General features: G+C 45.9%; 1 protein-coding gene across 2 annotated transcripts in view; it reads right to left on the bottom strand.

The window, feature by feature from the left end:
- Window positions 1–17,329, bottom strand: part of ABCA5 (ATP binding cassette subfamily A member 5) — a 41,269-nt gene that overhangs the window by 5,083 nt on the left and 18,857 nt on the right. For both annotated transcript variants that reach the window (XR_014949292.1, XM_077787396.2), the window contains exons 18-37: window positions 16,665–16,804; window positions 15,112–15,231; window positions 12,419–12,620; window positions 12,012–12,181; window positions 10,843–10,976; window positions 9,818–9,955; window positions 9,062–9,175; window positions 8,098–8,268; window positions 6,675–6,788; window positions 6,293–6,430; window positions 5,495–5,569; window positions 4,109–4,200; window positions 2,986–3,112; window positions 2,776–2,893; window positions 2,580–2,671; window positions 2,247–2,422; window positions 1,622–1,697; window positions 1,449–1,543; window positions 553–672; window positions 219–368 (exon numbers count right to left, since the gene is read on the bottom strand). Coding sequence is in view for 1 of the 2 variants with exons in the window: in XM_077787396.2 (XP_077643522.2) it covers window positions 219–368; window positions 553–672; window positions 1,449–1,543; window positions 1,622–1,697; window positions 2,247–2,422; window positions 2,580–2,671; window positions 2,776–2,893; window positions 2,986–3,112; window positions 4,109–4,200; window positions 5,495–5,569; window positions 6,293–6,430; window positions 6,675–6,788; window positions 8,098–8,268; window positions 9,062–9,175; window positions 9,818–9,955; window positions 10,843–10,976; window positions 12,012–12,181; window positions 12,419–12,620; window positions 15,112–15,231; window positions 16,665–16,804 (2,562 nt within the window). In the remaining variant the exon portion in view is untranslated. The remainder of the gene's footprint in view (window positions 1–218; window positions 369–552; window positions 673–1,448; window positions 1,544–1,621; window positions 1,698–2,246; window positions 2,423–2,579; window positions 2,672–2,775; window positions 2,894–2,985; window positions 3,113–4,108; window positions 4,201–5,494; window positions 5,570–6,292; window positions 6,431–6,674; window positions 6,789–8,097; window positions 8,269–9,061; window positions 9,176–9,817; window positions 9,956–10,842; window positions 10,977–12,011; window positions 12,182–12,418; window positions 12,621–15,111; window positions 15,232–16,664; window positions 16,805–17,329) is intronic.

The following is a 17,329-nucleotide window of genomic DNA, read 5'->3' as shown; positions in this document are numbered from 1 at the left end:
GTTCTGCTTCCTCTGTGCCAAACATCTGCGTGGGCTGCCGGCCCCCGCCCTGCCAGCCCGGGCTCTGCTGCCTTCCAGATCCCTTCCTTTTTTTATTCTTCATTTTTTTTTAAAGCTGTGTGTAAATATTTACATTCCTTCCCCGGTGCCAAGGAGCTGCTGTGAAATCAGAGGGTTTGATGCACATCGATCTTTTCTGGGTATCTGGCACACCTCACCTTTCCTGGCGGCTGGCGTTGGGGAAGATGTGCAAAATCTGGTTCTGCAGATACTCCACCTGCTGCACATCTGCTGCTTCCCCTAATTTCATTTCCAAGAAGTATCCTCTGCCAAACTTGCTCTTCAGGTGTTGGACAGTACCTATACACCTATAAATTACAGACAGAAAATGTTGTACTCAGGAACAGCCTAACCTCAAACAGATCCTTTTTGCTGCTAAGGATTAATTTAAGGTACCAGATTTAAGGCACCAAATTTATCTGTGTTTTCAGAGAAATATATCCCAGGTGCCAGCTACCTGTGCTCCCTGTCCCAGCAGGGATCTGGGGGTACCTGAGCTGCCCTGACACCAGGATGGCCACACGGTCACAGACAGCATCTGCCTCCTCCATGTAGTGCGTGGTCAGGATTGCTGCTCTCTCCTTGTTCTTAAAGGCTGCTCGGATCGCCCGCCTGCAAAACACAACCCAGACCCCCCCTGAACAAAAGCACCTGGCAGGGAACTGCAAATCCTGCCTCAGCAGGAAAGGAGGGCTGTGATGGACCCTCTATTTATGGTTTAATGCTCCTCTCAGAGCTACAATCAACACCTGAATTTCCTAAAGACAGCTCGAATCTGCATTCCTTATATATTTTAAGGATCTCTTTCAACCTTCAGTCCTGTGATTCCCAAGCTGCTCTGGGAGGGGACACAGCTGTGCTGCACCTGGCACACAGTTGGGCTGAGGCTCCCCTTCTTGTGAGACCCCACCTGCAGTCCTGTGCCCAGCCCTGGGGCTCCCAACACAGGAGGAGCAGCTGGAGCGAGGCCATGGAGGCCATGGAGATGCTCCAAGAGCTGGAGCACTTCTGCTATGGACACAGGCTGTGTTGGGGCTGTTCATCCCAAGAGAAGCTCTGGGGAGAGCTCAGAGCCCCTCCCAGGGCCTAAAGGGGCTCCAGGAGAGCTGGAGAGGCACCTGGGACAAGGGATGGAGGGACAGGACACAGGGAATGGCTTCCACTGCCAGAGGGAAGGGATGGATGGGAGATTGGGAAGGAATTATTCTGCTTTAGTGGAGGATATCCCTGCCCACAGAGGGGGGTGGAACTGGATGATGCTCATGGTCCCTTCCAACCCAAGCTGACCCGCTGTGTTTTTCCCTGGCTGTGGCTCACAGGGAGGGGTAACTGAGCAGGGCTGGCTCCCCCCAGGGCAGGCTGGCCCCTGAGCCATGGCCAGCACTCACCACATGTGCTGCTTGGCCTTGGGGTCCATCCCGGTGGAGGGCTCGTCCAGCAGCGTCACCCGCGGGTTGCCCAGCATGCTGAGGGCAAAGCAGAGCTGGGGGAAGGCACAGGGGCAGGGTGAGGACAGGGAGGGTGCTGGGGACCCTCCAGGTGACCCCAGAGCCCCCCATACCTTGCGTTTCAGCCCCATTCCCAACTTCTTCGTCGTCTTCTGCAGGTGGTCCTTTAAATCCAGCACGCTGGCGATGCTGGGGAGGGAAGGACCAGGTGGGAAAGGCTGGGAGGGGGATGGTTTGGCTTCCCCCTCACCAGAGAATGCAAAACAGCTCCTTTGGAAGAGCTCGGTTACAAATATTTGTGTATCAAGTATAAAAAAAAGCAGAGCAAAAAGCAGAATTGGAGCTTCCATACAAAGCCACCCGTCCTGGAGGAACCTCGGTGACAACAGAAACAGCTCCAAGCTCAGGATTCCCCATCCCTGCAGCTTCTACAAAGGTCACTGTTAGTACTTTATCACCTGAGAAAAATAACTCAAAAAAGCATCTATCAAAATTAAAAATCCCAACTGAATTTTGTGTGGATGAACCTTCATCTCCTCATCTATGAATTCACAACAGAATTTCAACCAAGCTTAAAACCAACCTTAAATGGAAACAAAAACTGCATTAGGAAAAGTGAGAAGAAAAAAAAAAAACCACCAAATAAGCACCAAAATCCCTTCAGCAATAAGCCAGAAGATAAAAAAAGCTAAGGCAACTTCAGTTCAACCACAAAGATTTCTGTAATGAACTACTCACCGCTTGATGACCTCTTGAACATCAGACTGGCTCATGCCTTTGATGGCACCATAAATCTCAAAGTGCTCCTGCAATGTGATATCTGGCCAGAGAGGATTTGTTTGAGGACAGTACCCCACGAATTTCACTGAATCCTCCTCACTGCTCAGCCCCAAGGAATCATCTCCCATCAGAACCTGCGAGGAAAATGCCCAGACCTTAATCCAGAATATTACAAATTTCCAAACTCTTTTTGCATGGTTTTAGCAAAATGCTCTCAGGAGTGCTTGCAGTAATTACAATAAAATTGAAATATGGGTTGATTTTTTTGCCTAACTGTGGCATGGAACATACCTGCCCACTGGTTGGCTCAATCTCTCCAACAAGCATATTAATTAATGTGCTTTTCCCAGCTCCATTGGGTCCCAACAAACCCAGGATTTCTCCTGAAAAAGGGACAACACAAACATTACCCACAAGATCAGATAAATGGTTCCAAGAGCTGTTGTCAAACATAAAACAGCTCAACAGCAAGCAGCTGAACTCCAACCTTTCTTCACACAGAGGGAAACATGTTTGGTCGCCACTTTCTTTATTTTTCTGCCCGGAAGAAATTCCTTCCTTTCATCAAACTCTTTGTGCAGGCTGCTGACCAGGATTGCTGGCATCTGGCAGAGAAGAGGGAAGTGGCTGCAGGTCCCAGCAGCTCTGGGGAGCCTCCAAACTCCCAGTCTGGGGTTTGGGCAGGGCAAGGTTTTACCTCCTCACTCCTGGGGCTGCTCAGGATCTCTCGGACTCGCAGCCTCTCTGCCCTCACGTCCTCGTCCTCGCTCCCCTCGTGGGGCACATCTGGGAACTTCCAGGGCTTGGCTTTGGTGAAACATTTCCTAAAAGGGAGGAAAGCAGCACAAGGCCCCTGCTCAGCTCTCAGCTTTGGGGCTTTGGTGCTCATCTGCACTCCCAGAGCAGGAGGATCTCGGGGACTGCCACTGTGTCACCTCCCTGCTGAGCTCTTTGTGGGGTGCAGCATCCCTGACCCTGCACTGGGAATGGCAATTCCCTTGTTTTCACATAGGGAACACCCTTACAAAATTCCTGATTTTGCAGTGATGGAACTTGAGAGGAAATTAAACTCCAAATTTCTGCACTTCAGTGACAATTCCTGATGGGATATAATGAAAGGTATTTTATTTCTCCCACTGCACAGCCCAGTTTAACCAGCACCTCCAAAACCAGTTTCTTCAGACAATGCCTTGGATAAAAACCAATCAGGAGACACACTTGTGTTGGAATCTGAGGTATTGATGATCCCAAGATCGTAGAAAGTCTCTGTCTGTCAGCCCCGCTGCCAAAGCAGAAGCCAGAATTGGTCTGTGCTGGTTTCCAGGTTGTTTATTCTGTTTATCTCTCACATGTTCTGCTGCCCTGCCCAGCTCTCTCCTGCAGGGCAGCGTGTGGGGCTCTGCCCTCAGTGGGATGTGACAAACATTAAATACCAGAAACTCCCTGGGCTGCATTTACAAGAACGTGCCAATATCTGTCACCTACGTTGGACAGTGTGTCCCCAGCCTGAACCAACAGAAAAATGCCAACACCACAGAGACACATGGAGGGCATGAAGAAGGAGAAAAAGGACAAGGCACACTTAATTTCTTCTATTTTGTCTCCTTTGAACCCCTCATCTAGAATCCTAAAATTTTACTTTTGCACCCATGCCACACTTAATTATTCCTGATATCAAACCCTCAGAGCTGGTAATTCATGCTGTAAGATTGAAAACTCTTTTCCATGGACAGAGATCACAGCCAGTGTCTCTGGGGGCTCTGTCCAGGGGGTTCCTGACCTGCCAGGGAGCCCGAGGGGAGCCCTGGGTTCCCACACACCTGAAGAAGGGATCTTCTCTCACCGTCCTGCCTCCGTTCTTCAGCTCGAAGCAGCGCAGCAGGAACAGCCACAGCACGCACTGCAGGTAGGGCTGGGGCAGACAGAAAACCCCCCAGGTCACCAGCCAGGCTGGGCACCCTGGGGTGACCCCACCTGAGCGACGAGGCCCAGGAGCTCCAGCCCTGCACCACCACACAAATTGGGTTTTTTTAAGATGTTTGGTTTGAATTGATATAGTGTGTTATTTCTGTTGTAGGTTTTTATCATTTGTTTTAAATGGGGGTCGATTAGGTGGTATGCTGATGATTTGTTTGTATCTTTTGTTGGTATTTGTAAATGTAAAACTTTGAATTAAATGTGGTTTTGTTGTTTTTTCAATTTGTTTGTTTATTGTTTGTGTGAGGTGTTTAAGGAATGAAGTGAAGGTTTTGAAGGTTTTGGTTTGATTTTTGTGTAGATGTTTTTAGGTGTTTTTGTTGATGCAGTTTGTAAAATTGTATTGTGTGTCGTATTTCTGATGTTAGTTAATATATATTTTGTGGTAGTTGTTTAATTTGTTGTTTTGTATTATTATTTGGTTTTAGGGGTTTATTTGTTATTTGTGTTATGGAGATGGTTGTATTTTTTTTTTCTGATATTTGTTTTTGAGTTTTTAAGAGTTTTTTTATTTTGTTTTTTATATAAAAATTTGTGATTTAGTGAAAATTATTGAAATGAGGTATTTAAGATTACGTGGTGTTAAATTATATATTTTAAATGTATTTTTTAGTAATTGTTTAAATTAATTAGAATTTAGTTTATTTTTTGTAGTGTTGTTTTTAAGTTTTTTATAATTTTATAGTTTCGTTTTTTTATTTTTTGTTTGTAGTTTGTGGATTGTGAGTTATTGGTAATATAATATTGTTTATGTTTATTATATTAAAGTTTTTGTTTTGTAATTTTTTTTAATTTTTGTTTTGTTTGTGATATTAGACTCTTGTGCAAATTGTTGTTTTGATATATTTTTTGCTATTTTGGAGTGGTGGTGCTGCCAAGAAAATTAAATATATCATTATGTGCTGCTCAGTCTGTCTGAGGATGCACAAAGTGGGTTTAGATTAAAAAGCAATTATTTGGGTTTTTTGTGCAGAGAAGGGGCTGGCCCTGCTCTGGAGCTCTTGCTCCACCAGCAGGGATTCCCAGAATAATCAGAATTAACACTGGCAGTGCTGCTCAGGCCACAGGGGAGGAATGAGCTGGTGGCACAGCAGCTTTCCTGACTCTGCCTGTGCTGCAGGCTCAGCACCAGAGCCAATCTTTCCTGAGGAAGGTGAGGGACAGCAGGATGCCAGCAGGAACCCCAGGGAGTGGATTTCCAAAACCAGAGAATGCAAAGCCATGCTCACAGCCAGAACTGCCACCAGCAGCCGGTCCCAGGGGTCCTGGTACCCTGCACTCACACTCTTGCCTTTCCACGAGACCTGGGAATTCAGGGAAAAGCCTGAATTATTATCATTATTATTATTATTATTATTATTCAGGGAAATAATCACCGCAGAGACTCCATTTCCTACGCTGTGCTTTCATCTCCTTCAGGCTGAGGTGCTCAAGCACTTCCTGAGCTCTCCAAAAAACCAAATCAAACAGCTCCATCCAAACCTGGAGCTGCTCCTGCTTTCCAGCCACCCACTCCCAGTGAACCCTTGTCCCACCCCTGGCTTTGCTCGCTGAGGTTTTCCTTGGAATATCCCAGAATCTTGGAATGGTTTGGGATCACAAAGCCCCTCTCATTCCATCCCCTGTTGCTCCCAGCCCCATCCAGCCTGGCTTTGGACACTGCCAGGGATCCAGGGGCAGCCACAGCTGCTCTGGGCACCCTGTGCCAAGGCCTGCCCATCCTCACAGGGAGGAATTATTCCCCAAAATCCAATCCAACCCTACTCTTATCAGCTTGGAGCCATTCCCCCTTGTCCTGTCCCTCCATCCCTTGTGAAAGTCCTTCTCCATCTTTCTCGTACCTCTCAGAGAAAGGAAATGTCACGGAAAACTTGCTGCTTTCCCCATTTTAAAACCAAATCTAATGGGAAAAACATGATTTTTCTCCATCTTCATGTGAAAAGTGTCTACAGAGGACACACTAAAGACACCCACCCAACCCCAGCCATCTCCAAGGACTCTGGAAAGGATCCCTGGAGTCCCCTTACCTTTATAAAACAGATCAGGCAGCCAATAAGGGGATAAATAGGAATGGAGATGGAGAAGACATAATGCAGGATGGTGGTCACCAGGTAATGGTCCAGGAAAAAGGACACTTCAGTGACTACTGTGCAGAGCAAGGCTGTCTGTACCAAAGAAAAGGGGAAAAAAAGTCCATTTTCATCCACTACAGACTCTCTAAGCATAAGTTAATCAATTTAAGGCACTTTTTCTTAAAGCTTTTATCACTCAGGATATGGCAGTGAGTAAAGTTTCCCATTTCCTGGGCTCTAGGGACACACAGCTCAACAAAACAACCTGGATTTTTTGCTGTGGCTTTGGAAATCACCAGTCTTCCCACTTATCCCAGCTCCAGGCCAAGTCACTCACCACTGAAAATATAAATGACCAAAATTCCTTCGTGTTCTGGACTTTTTTGAAGGTGAAGGAGACCACGTAGGTGAAGAGCACAACTGAGGGGACATAACCAATCAGGCAAAAAATCTGCAGAGACAGGAAAGGACTCTCAGGGAATGTGCAGCAGGAATTTTTTTTGCATAAGGATGAACTGGAATTACCTCAGTGTGATACAGAACTCTGGATTCATCTTTGTCACTTTATGTGATGTGTTTTGCTGCCTTGGTGCATAGAGAATGTATTATTAAAGACACAAATTAAAGAATGTGTGGAGAGGCAAAAACTCCCTCCCCTTCAGCTTCCTTTAAACTCTTTCCCTTTTTTTTTTTTTTTTTGTAACAGAGGCTCCCATAAATGCTGACCTGAAGATTCTGGCAAATAGGAAGAATTCCACCATGGCATTTTTGTAGGAATTCAAACAAGGGTAGAAAAGCAGCCCTGCAGCCACATCCCAAACGTGATTAACTCAGGAAAAGCAGCTGGGAAAAGCTGATTCCTCTCAATTCCAGCCAGTATCACAGGGGAGCCACCAAGTCTGGTGCTGTTCTACACTCGGTCCCACCTGCAGCTCTCTGCAGAGATGGGCTCTGCTCACTGTCACTGTGCCCCTGTCACCAGCAGCAGGTGCCAACCCCAGCACAATCCTCAGCCAGCAGCAAGAAAGGAGCATTTCCTTGGCAAATCCTGCTGGTTTAAGCATCAACGAGGCTGGAAAAGAGCTTTGAGATGAGTCCAGCCTGTGACCATGCCAAGCACGGCACCAAAGGCCATTCTTTAAACACCTCCAGGGACAGAGACTCCAGCACCTCCCTGGGCTGGGTCAGAGGTGACAGATTGGGTCAGGAGGTAAAAAGGTAAAAACTTTGTTTCTTTCATCCTCTCTTCTTTTATAGCTTAGTTTGCTGCAGGTGGACTTGATTTTTAATTAATAAATTTCACTTGATTGGTTAATCTAAAAAGGCACCCATTTGTAAACAATCTTGTGAGAAGAACTATTAGAAAAACACTTTTTGTAGGTTGCTTTTAATATTTGGTTGTCATTGTTTATTTTTAGCTGTTTAAAGCATTTCAGGTTGATTCTGGGAAAACTTATTTAGCTTTCTGTCTCTCTGACCAGGCTGTCACGCCCACAGGCAGCCCCTTCCAGTCCCAACCACCCTTTCTGTGAAGAAATTCTTCCTTGCCCAACCCAAACCCCCCCTGGGACTGCTTGATTTTATTCCAGTCCTGAATGAAACTCCCAACTTGGAGCCATTTTCCCCATGAAAAACCTCCTTTGTTGCAGCAGCGTTTCCCCTGTACATCTATGAGGGGAAAATCAGCTGAAATCAGGTGAGGGAAATAAAAGACTTGTAGAAAACAAGGGAACCCTGCTCTCAGGCCAGCCCAGCCTCACCACAGCCAGGAACTTGCCCACGTAGAAGTAAACGCCGTAGTGGAAGGCGAAGAGGCTGCCAATCATCAGGGTGAGGATGGAGAAGAACAGAGGCAGGTCCACCACAGCCTGGCCAGCCCAGTAAGCCGAGGGATAGAGCCCTGCAATCTTCAGCTGGGTGTAAGCCTTGATCTGCAGCAGGGGAAAAGCACATCGAGGAGGTTTTTTTGTACTACAGACTTCCAGGAAACACAACTGGAACTTTTTGTGATTTTATGTTACATAGGGTAACTGCTATTGTGATGCTTTTCTTTTATGCTATAGTGTTTTCACTACTATGGACTGAAACTGTTGATAGGGTTCTTTTAAAGATATTTTGCTAAAGACTAAAAGAACAACAGTTTTTTATTTTGGGACTACAGTCTTTTTTATTTTTATTTTTTCTCTTGGGGATGAGGGTACAACAGTTTCTCATTTTTGGGACAACAGTTTCTTTTATTTTCTAAAGAGAAAAGAAATAATTTCTCTTGGGGCTGAGGGTCTAACAGTTTTTTATTTTGGGGGATAACAGTCTTCTTTATTTTCTCCTCCCCTGGGGCTGAGGGTCTCGAGAATAGAGATTTTTTTTCTTCTTGAAGATGGAGGATACTAATACACTTTCTTTAACTTTTTTCTGTTCACTCTACTTTTGTTACTCCTAGTTGTTGAAGCAGGTCACTCTTACTCTTGCACTTTTTTGGCGTAAGTAATTGCATTTTCTTAAAAATGCAGTCTCTTGTGTTAATTAAAATTAATGTTTTGTGAATCCCCTCCTGTGTTATGCCATTATTGCCAAGCTTGGCTTGGCACAGAAAAGCTTCTCCCAAATCTGCTCCAGCCAAGTGCCACCCTTGGCATTGTTTTAAGCCCTCTTTGGATCTCTCCCAGGAGATATCCCAGGGATTTGAACTCCCTGTGCCTCTCTGCATGGACACCTGGCTGTTACCTTGTGGTTTTCTGCGTTGTCCATGGCGAAGTAGGGTGGCATCCCCGTGATGATGATCCCCAGTAACACGGCTTCAAAATAGATCTCCAGCCTGAAAATTGTGTCTGGGAGATCCTGGGGCAGAAATCAGATTTATTCAGTACCAGAATGTGACCAAAAAAAAAAAAAAAGCTATGTTAGGAGTTGGAACATGGCTGTGAATGCTAACATGGAAAGTGTGTGGATGTCAAGATCACCTGAGCTGCAGCAGGAAGAAAAACACCTGTGGAAGTTTTGGGAGTATTTAGGTGAGGAATAAATAATAACTAAAGAACTTTTCAGAGCATTTATCTCCTGCAGCAGGTCCTCTCCTCTCCCAAAGGCCCCTCCAGCTCTGCACAGACCAAGGACTGCAGGCAACCTCCAACAAACCCATAATTAATGAATTAATTCACAGGAGCATGGAATGGTTTGGGTTGGAAAGAACTGTAGGGATCATCTCATCCCAAGCCCCAATTCCTTCCACCAGACTGGGCTGCTCCAAGCCCCACTGAACCTTTAATTCCTGACACAACATCCTCCTGCCAAGCCCCTTCTTCCTCCCCTTCTGCACCTGCAGAGCAAAATGCCAGCACCTTTCCCACCCTCCTAAACCCTGCAGGCAGCCCCAGCCAGCTTTTCCCTGGGTTTGTGGGGTGTTTCTGCCCTCCCCCTCTCCCCTCAGGGATGCTTTGCCTTCTCCCCAGTGCTCCAGGCTGATTTTTTGGGACTGCTCACCTGAATCAAGGGGTTGCTCCAGATCTGGATGCTCTCAGTCACGTTCAAACTGCGCAGGAGGAGGTTGCTGACAATATTCATCAGAACTGGCAGGGAATGCACCATGGTGCTGTTGAATATGATGTTGAAAACGTAATTCTAGGAAGAAAAATACGTGCTGCATTAATCCCTCTGCCCTGAGAGGGCTCTCCTTAATTAAACCTGAGCTTTGGGATAAATCTTTGCATAATCAAGTGCTTTGCAGGAAGCTCTGGGCTGCTCAGGGTGCTTGTCACACACAGGCTGATTCAGGAAATCAGTCCTGCTCTCAGAGAAGAAACTGCTGGGAATAAATTCCCAGAATGTTTCACGGAGCAGTGAGGCTCTGGCAAATGGCACTCAGACAAGTACAGTGTGGGAAACAAAACACACGAGAGCTGCTCGGGGATGATCCTGCTAATGGGTTTAAAACCAGACAGGCAAAGATGTGCAGGAGCTGCACTGTCACACTGCTGGCAGCAGCATCAGGGAGTAAAAATGGGGACAAGAGCCAGAGCTGGCACATTGTAAAGCAGCTCCTTTGCTGGGGATTAAATATGATCCCAAAGTTCAGATCTTCCTGTTACTGTGAACATGTACAGCCCAAGAAACTGATTTTTCTTTACACATGAGAGCACCGTGGAATTATATTTCTGTCAAACTGTAATTCAGTCAGAATAAATAAATAAAAAAATCATAAACAAATTCCTCTGCCAGGTGTCCTGTGAAGCAGAATATTTCTCCTGACTTTCTGTGTCCTTGTGGGGAAGAAAAGGTGATCACAGTTTGATTGGCTTACTGTAATTGTAATTATATAATTATATAATTATGGAAGAACATTTGTTTTGCTAATATTCCCACTCTTTCCTCTTTGCAGCCTCTCCTGTAAGCAATATTATATGATATTATTTGATTCCGTGACTCCTGAGCTGCTTTTCAGGTGGGAATTTCACAAACCAGCCCCAGCAGCTGCAATTTGGGCACAGCCCAGCCAGTGTGTGCCTTACCTGCCTGGACTGGAGGGCAAAGACGTTCAGAGCTGCACTGTGAGGTGCCACTGAGACATAGTCACTGTCATTGAACATCTCCCAGAGGATGTTCATGCTCCCCAGGGAGTGCACAATGTCACTGATATCCGACTCTGGGGAGAGAAAACAACGTGGAATCATTTAAAATGGAAGAAACCTTCAGGATCATCAAATCAATTCCTCCCCTGTGCCCAGCACGGGTCAGGGCACACCTCGAGTGCTGTGCCCAGTTCTGGGCCCTCAGTTTGGGAAGGACAGGGAGGGGCTGGAGCGTGTCCAGAGGAGGCAACGAGGGGCTGGGAACACAAACCCTGTGAGGAGCCACTGAGGGACTGGGGGTGCTCAGCCTGGAGAAAAGGAGGCTCAGGGGTGAGTTGAAGGTCCCTGGAAGGTGGCTGTGCTCAGGTGGGCTGGGCTCTTTCTCCAGGAGCTGACAGAACCAGAGGTCACAGCCTCAGGCTGCACCAAGGGAAATACAGGTTGGATATCAGGAAAAAGTGTTTTACAAAAAGGAGATAAAGTTCTGGAGTGGCTGCCCGGGGAGGTGGTGCAGTCACCACCCCTGGGTGTGTTTAACAAAGCCTGGATGTGGCTCTGGGTGCCAGGGTTTGGTTGGGGTGTTGGGGCTGGGCTGGGCTCGATGATCTTGGAGGTCTCTTCCAACCTGGTGACTCTGTGAATTCTGAAATCCAGGCACTCCCCACCTCTAAGCCACACCCCTGAGTGCCACATCTCTGCCTTTTAAATCCCTCCTCAGCAGCAGCCTGGAGTATTTTACACAGAATTATCAATGCACAGCTCCAACAGGTGCTGGTTTCTGCTGCCTGGGCTCCTGATGGGCACTTTTAAAACATCCTCAGTTGAAACAAAAAGGGATTTTCCCAGATGTGCTCCAGCAGGATTTTAATGTTGATTTGTTTCAATGTTTCTGGCCACTTCTTTCACCTCAATCATCTTCTGACACAGCAAGAACAAAGTCATGGAGATGGGAGGAGGATCTCCAAACCAAACCCCATGGCACACACTGACAGTTTACCACCCCTGGGCTCTTGAAAACTCTTCATGTGGTTAATTCCAAGGAAAAAGTTCATTCCCAACCCCAAAATTTGGGAAATGGAGTGAGGTGGAGGCAGGAGCTGCTGCCCTACCTGTGGAGTTCCGCAGCAGGAGCCGACTCCTGTACTTGTGATAGTTCTCTCCAGGCTTCAGCAAGTACAAATCTGGGGAGAGTTTGATAGCAGCTACAGCATTTTTGATGATGTGGTGTATGAAAAACAACAAAATCTGAACTACAAGGAAAATGAGGAAAAGCAACAACCTGAAAGATATAAAAGTTTGGGGTTTGTTACAATTCAGTGAAAGCCAACCCAGTTTTATGTGCATGCTATTAAAAAAACCATCTCCCTCACCCCCCAAAAAACCATTTATTAACAGAAATTACAGCTCCAGTTGCTATTTTTCAAATGGGGAGCAATGAAGGATAGGATGTGCTTTCTCTGGTGCCATTCAGCCAGGTTTTGGGACTCCCACACAAAGAAGGAGCCCCAGTACTCACATAACTCTGACACATTTGTTCTCCCGTTTCAGGCTGAGGAAGTGCACTTTGGCTATGGTGGCAACCTGCTTCTTCCACAGGGCTGAGTTGCTCGTGGCTGGTGCCTTGGCCTCGGAGAGCATCAGCAGGCTCTGCTCCATGTCATCCAGGGATTTCGTGTCCACCTCCTCCTGGGCTTGCTGCGAGTGGAACACGCTGTAATCTGAAACAGGGTAGGGAAAACCCAGGGAATTGATGCTCTGAGAGAGCTGGGGTGGAAATGGGACAGGAGGGGGAGCCAGGGGCCAGAGACTCCGTGCTTTTCCTGTTGTAGAAGCCACCTCACCCATCCCATCCCATCCCATCCCATCCCATCCCATCCCATCCCATCCCATCCCATCCCATCCCATCCCATCCCATCCCATCCCATCCCATCCCATCCCATCCCATCCCATCCCATCCCATCCCATCCCAATTCTATTCCATCCCAATTCTATCCCATCCCATCCCCATCTAAACCCAATCCCATCCCCATCCCATCCTATTCCAATCCCATCCCCATCCAGTCTCATTCCTCCCTACTCTATCCCACCCCCATCCCAATCCCAATCCCAACTCCATCCCAATCTCATCCCCAATCCAATCCCATCCCATCCCCACCTAAACCCAATCCTACCCCATCCCACTTTATTCCAATCTCATCCCCAATCCAATCCCATCCCTATCCCAATTCTATCCTATCCCCAATCCAATCCAATCCAATCCAATCCAATCCAATCCCATCCCATCCCAATTCCAATCCCATTCCCATCCCAAATCTATCCAATCCCAATCCCATCCCATCCCCAATCCAATCCCATCCCCATCCCTCAATTTATCCCAAGGGCAGTGACCCTGACCCAGCCCAACCACACCCATGGCAGGTATTTAAAGCTGACACAGCAGACATAAAGGAACATTTCCTTGGAAAACCCTGATGTTTTACATCCCAGAACCAACACGGCTGGAAAAAACCTCTGGGATCCTGGAGTCCAGCCTGTGAGCACGCAGGCCATGGCACCAAATCCCCCCACAAACACCTGCAGGGACAGTCCAGCACCTCCCTGGGCAGCCCCATCCACCCAAATCACCCTTGGGCCTTGATGATTCAAACTTTTGCCACCAAAAGGTGCAGATTTGCCCCAGTTTCATACCCTGGGCCTGTGTGTGCACCCGTATCACCCAGCACCTGCAGATTCAGCTGTCAAATCCTCTTAAAGCCACACAGAAACTCTGTGCAGTCAGTCTAATTAGGGAGTATTTTCCATACCAGTTACAGAATACACATATTTACTCATACTAATAAGTCTGAATCACACAGAAAGCTCTAGAACAATTAAAACAGCTCAAAACACTCAAAATTGACATCAAAATAAAACTGACTCATTCTGGAGTAATATAAAGCAGTCCCAACTTTTCATTTGGACTGAAAGTTAATTTAAAGTGAGCTGCTTCAGTGCTAAGTGCAGCTACTGTTCACACAAAAGGTTGAAAATTAATTTTACCCTGCACATTTATAATTTCTTGAAAGCAAACTCCATTAGGAAAATAAAGAGCATTTTAAAAGCAAAGTAAACTGTAAAGCCAAGCAGTCAGATGTGAGCTGGTTGGATGAAAAATGAACAAGTAAAAAGCTTTTCCCATGGATGCTTCCAGAATCTCTCCCCACCCAATTCTCTGCTTTTTCCTGGTCTCCACGTGTTGGAGTTCTGGCTGCTGAGAATTTTAGACTTTCCCTGCTGGCAGACTCTGACCCCCAGGAGAAAACTGCATTTGACCTGAGGCCGTGGAGAAAGCTTCCAAAATGAGTTAACAGCACTAAGATTATGAGTGTGTAGTTTAATTAGAAGTGTGTGGTATGACAGAGTAAAAAACTTAAGAGTTTGGGGGCTTTAAAATATAGTAATATATATTAAAAAAATAGTAATATGTTTTAAAATATAGTAATATATATTAAAAAATAGTAATATGTTTTAAAATATAGTAATATATATTAAAAATAGTAATATATATAAAACAAAATAAAAGTTTTAAAGCAGAAGCTAGTCCTTCTTCTTTATGAGTTTAAGTATATTTTGTAATTGAATATTGAATGTTGTATATATAATATATAATAGATAACATATATGATATGATGTATGATATATAATATATTATATAATATATATTATATGTATTATATATTTTATATAATATATAATATATGTTACATGTTATATATCATATATCATACATCATATCGTATATGTTATATACGATATATGATATATGATATGTTATATATGATATGATATATGATATATATTATATATATAATATAGTATATAGTATATAGTATATAGTATATAGTATATAGTATATAGTATATAATACTACATAATGTATAATATTATATATAATATATAGAATATTCAATATTGTATATTATTATATATATAATATATTTTATATCTATAAATACTGAATCTCTAATACTGAATATGTAATATAGAATATTGTATTTGAATATTTCAACAGCCTGGAACATTGTGAGGACCAAAGGATGCCCAGGTGCTGGAGCAGCACCCTGTGAGGGACGTTTTCCTTGCTCCCTCCTTCTGGCAGTGCCAATCCCACAGGAACTGAGAGCAAAGCAAAGCTGAGGGGAGCCAAGCTCCAGCCCTGCCCCTTCCCACCTGCTTGATCAATCTCTGCCTCCACTTCCAGCTTCAGGTAAACGTCCTCCAGCGTGGTCATGGACACGCCATAGGTGATGACCCCCAGGTGGGAATGGGTGTCCAGGTCCGAGAACAAACCTGGGGACAGAGGCAGCTCTGAAACTCTGCTCCAGCACCTGCCAGGAGCACTGCAGGCACATCACACCCACCCCCAACCCCCCCTGCTCGCTGGCAAAACCAGCAATGTGGGAAGAGCAAATAAACCAGAAGGTTGTGGTTTGAGAAGCAAGGTGGGACAGGCTCCATGAAATTGTGGTCAGGAAACGTGGTTTTGCTGTAGTTGTGGTGCTTCTAAAAACTCTCTCAGCATCCTGAGCTCAAAGGACAGCTTCAAGGTGACCTCTCCTGGAAAAAATCATACCTAGGACAGCTCATCCTACCTAAATCCCTGCCCAGGCACAAAGGATCTTACAAATGAAACCACTGAGTCATTTTATATCTATATACATTTATATATATTTATATAAAGGTGTTTAAGGCCAGGTTAACCAGGCAGGAGATGCTGGACAGGGCACAGAGCTTGAAGACCAACGTGAGGTTCAGAGCAGGAGAACTTCACAGCACCTTGGGGTGAAAAATGTTACTGGGTTTTTTTTGTCAATCCTATAAAAAAGGACTTAAAAAAAAGAAGTTACAGAGCCAAGGTGAGGCTGAAGGGTAATTCAAATGTATAAAATGGGAGGAGCACTTGTATGTTTGACAATACTCCTCACCCCTCCACAATTTCTCCTGTCCCAGCTGACAAGGTGTGTTCCCAACCTCAGCTTCTCCCTGAAACAGTCTGGGGGGACTGATTCAATCTCAGACTTTTTGCAAAGCTCATAAATCATTAACTCCAATGTAACAGGGAAAAAAAAAAAAATTATGGAATATCAGCTGCATGTTCCCATCAATATTGATGCTCCCTTAGCTCCCCACAGGATGCAAAGGGCACAGGATTTATTCCATTTATTTTGGGAGGAAAGCAAGGAGCCCTGCCCAGGACTGCTCAGATAATTGCTGCCATCTAGTGAAATCCTCCCCTCTGCTCCCTGCTCCCTCTCTCCATGGAATTTCAAGGCAGTCACAGGATGCTCTTTGCAGTTCCCAAGAGTTTGTAGGGGTTTTGTAGGATTTTTGTAGGGTTTTTGTAGGATTTTTATAGGATTTGGTGCTTTCCTGCTTCCTGCTGCAGGCCAGACCTGCTTTTTGGAACCCCCTGTGAGAGGATGGTGATTCTGCAGGGATGCTCAGGTGCAAAGGACTCCTCAGCACAGGGCATCTCCCCAGCCCTTGCTGTTGGGCACCCATAACCCTCACACCCCACTGGAAGAGGCAACAAAACCCTCACTCACCTGAGAAAACCCTCACTCACTTGAGAAAACCCTCCCTGACTCCTCACCAAATAATAATAAATATAAAAACACAAAGGCACAACTGACACTTTATCAAGAACACCAGCCTAAAGCCACGCTTAATAAACACCCTCTGTTGCAATCACTGATCCCTGCAGCAGAAATCCCCAGAAATACCTGCAAACTTGTCCATGTCCCTGAGAGGGAGGCTGTACACGAGCTGCTCGCTGCTCTGCTGGATCAGGCTGGCTGCAGGGATGTGCTGCCTGATCAGAGAGGTGGTGGCCTCTGTGTTGCAGTAGGCATCGATGTGCATGCTGGAAAAACACAGCAGGAATTGGGGTTTAGAGCTTGGCTTGCTCCTGACACTGCACCAAACATTCAGCTGGACCACTCTGATGCCTCAGGTTCAGCTTTTATATTTTTCTCATCCTGTGCTGCTTCAGTGTGTGGGTCTGGGCTCCACATGAGGGGATGCTGAGCTCTCTGCACAGAGCAGGGACACAAAACAATTCCTGCTCCAGCTGGGCACCAAGGACAAATGATCCAAACCTCAGCCCAGGAGCACAAACAGCATGGGCTGGAGAGAGAAAAACAAGCAGGATGGGACTGCCTGGGCTGGAGCTGGAATGGGACAATGAATTCCAAGGTGCCAATGGAGCAGAACTGATCCCAGGGAGAGCCCCCGGGATCGCTCGTGCATTTTGGGACCATTTTGGGTCATTTGGGTGCAGCCCTGGCTGGGCTCTGGTGCTGCCCAAGGTGGATCCATGGAGGAGATCCTTTGAATAAATCCCTACTTTAACTCTGCCCAGCCTCTGTTCTAGGTCAGCCTTCACAGG

The sequence above is a fragment of the Lonchura striata genome, chromosome 18 (assembly GCF_050655825.1).
Source record: "Lonchura striata isolate lonStrDom1 chromosome 18, ASM5065582v1, whole genome shotgun sequence".
Classification (NCBI taxonomy): domain Eukaryota; kingdom Metazoa; phylum Chordata; class Aves; order Passeriformes; family Estrildidae; genus Lonchura; species Lonchura striata.
Note: the sequence above shows the minus strand (reverse complement) of the source record. Positions and strands in the feature narration are given on the sequence as shown.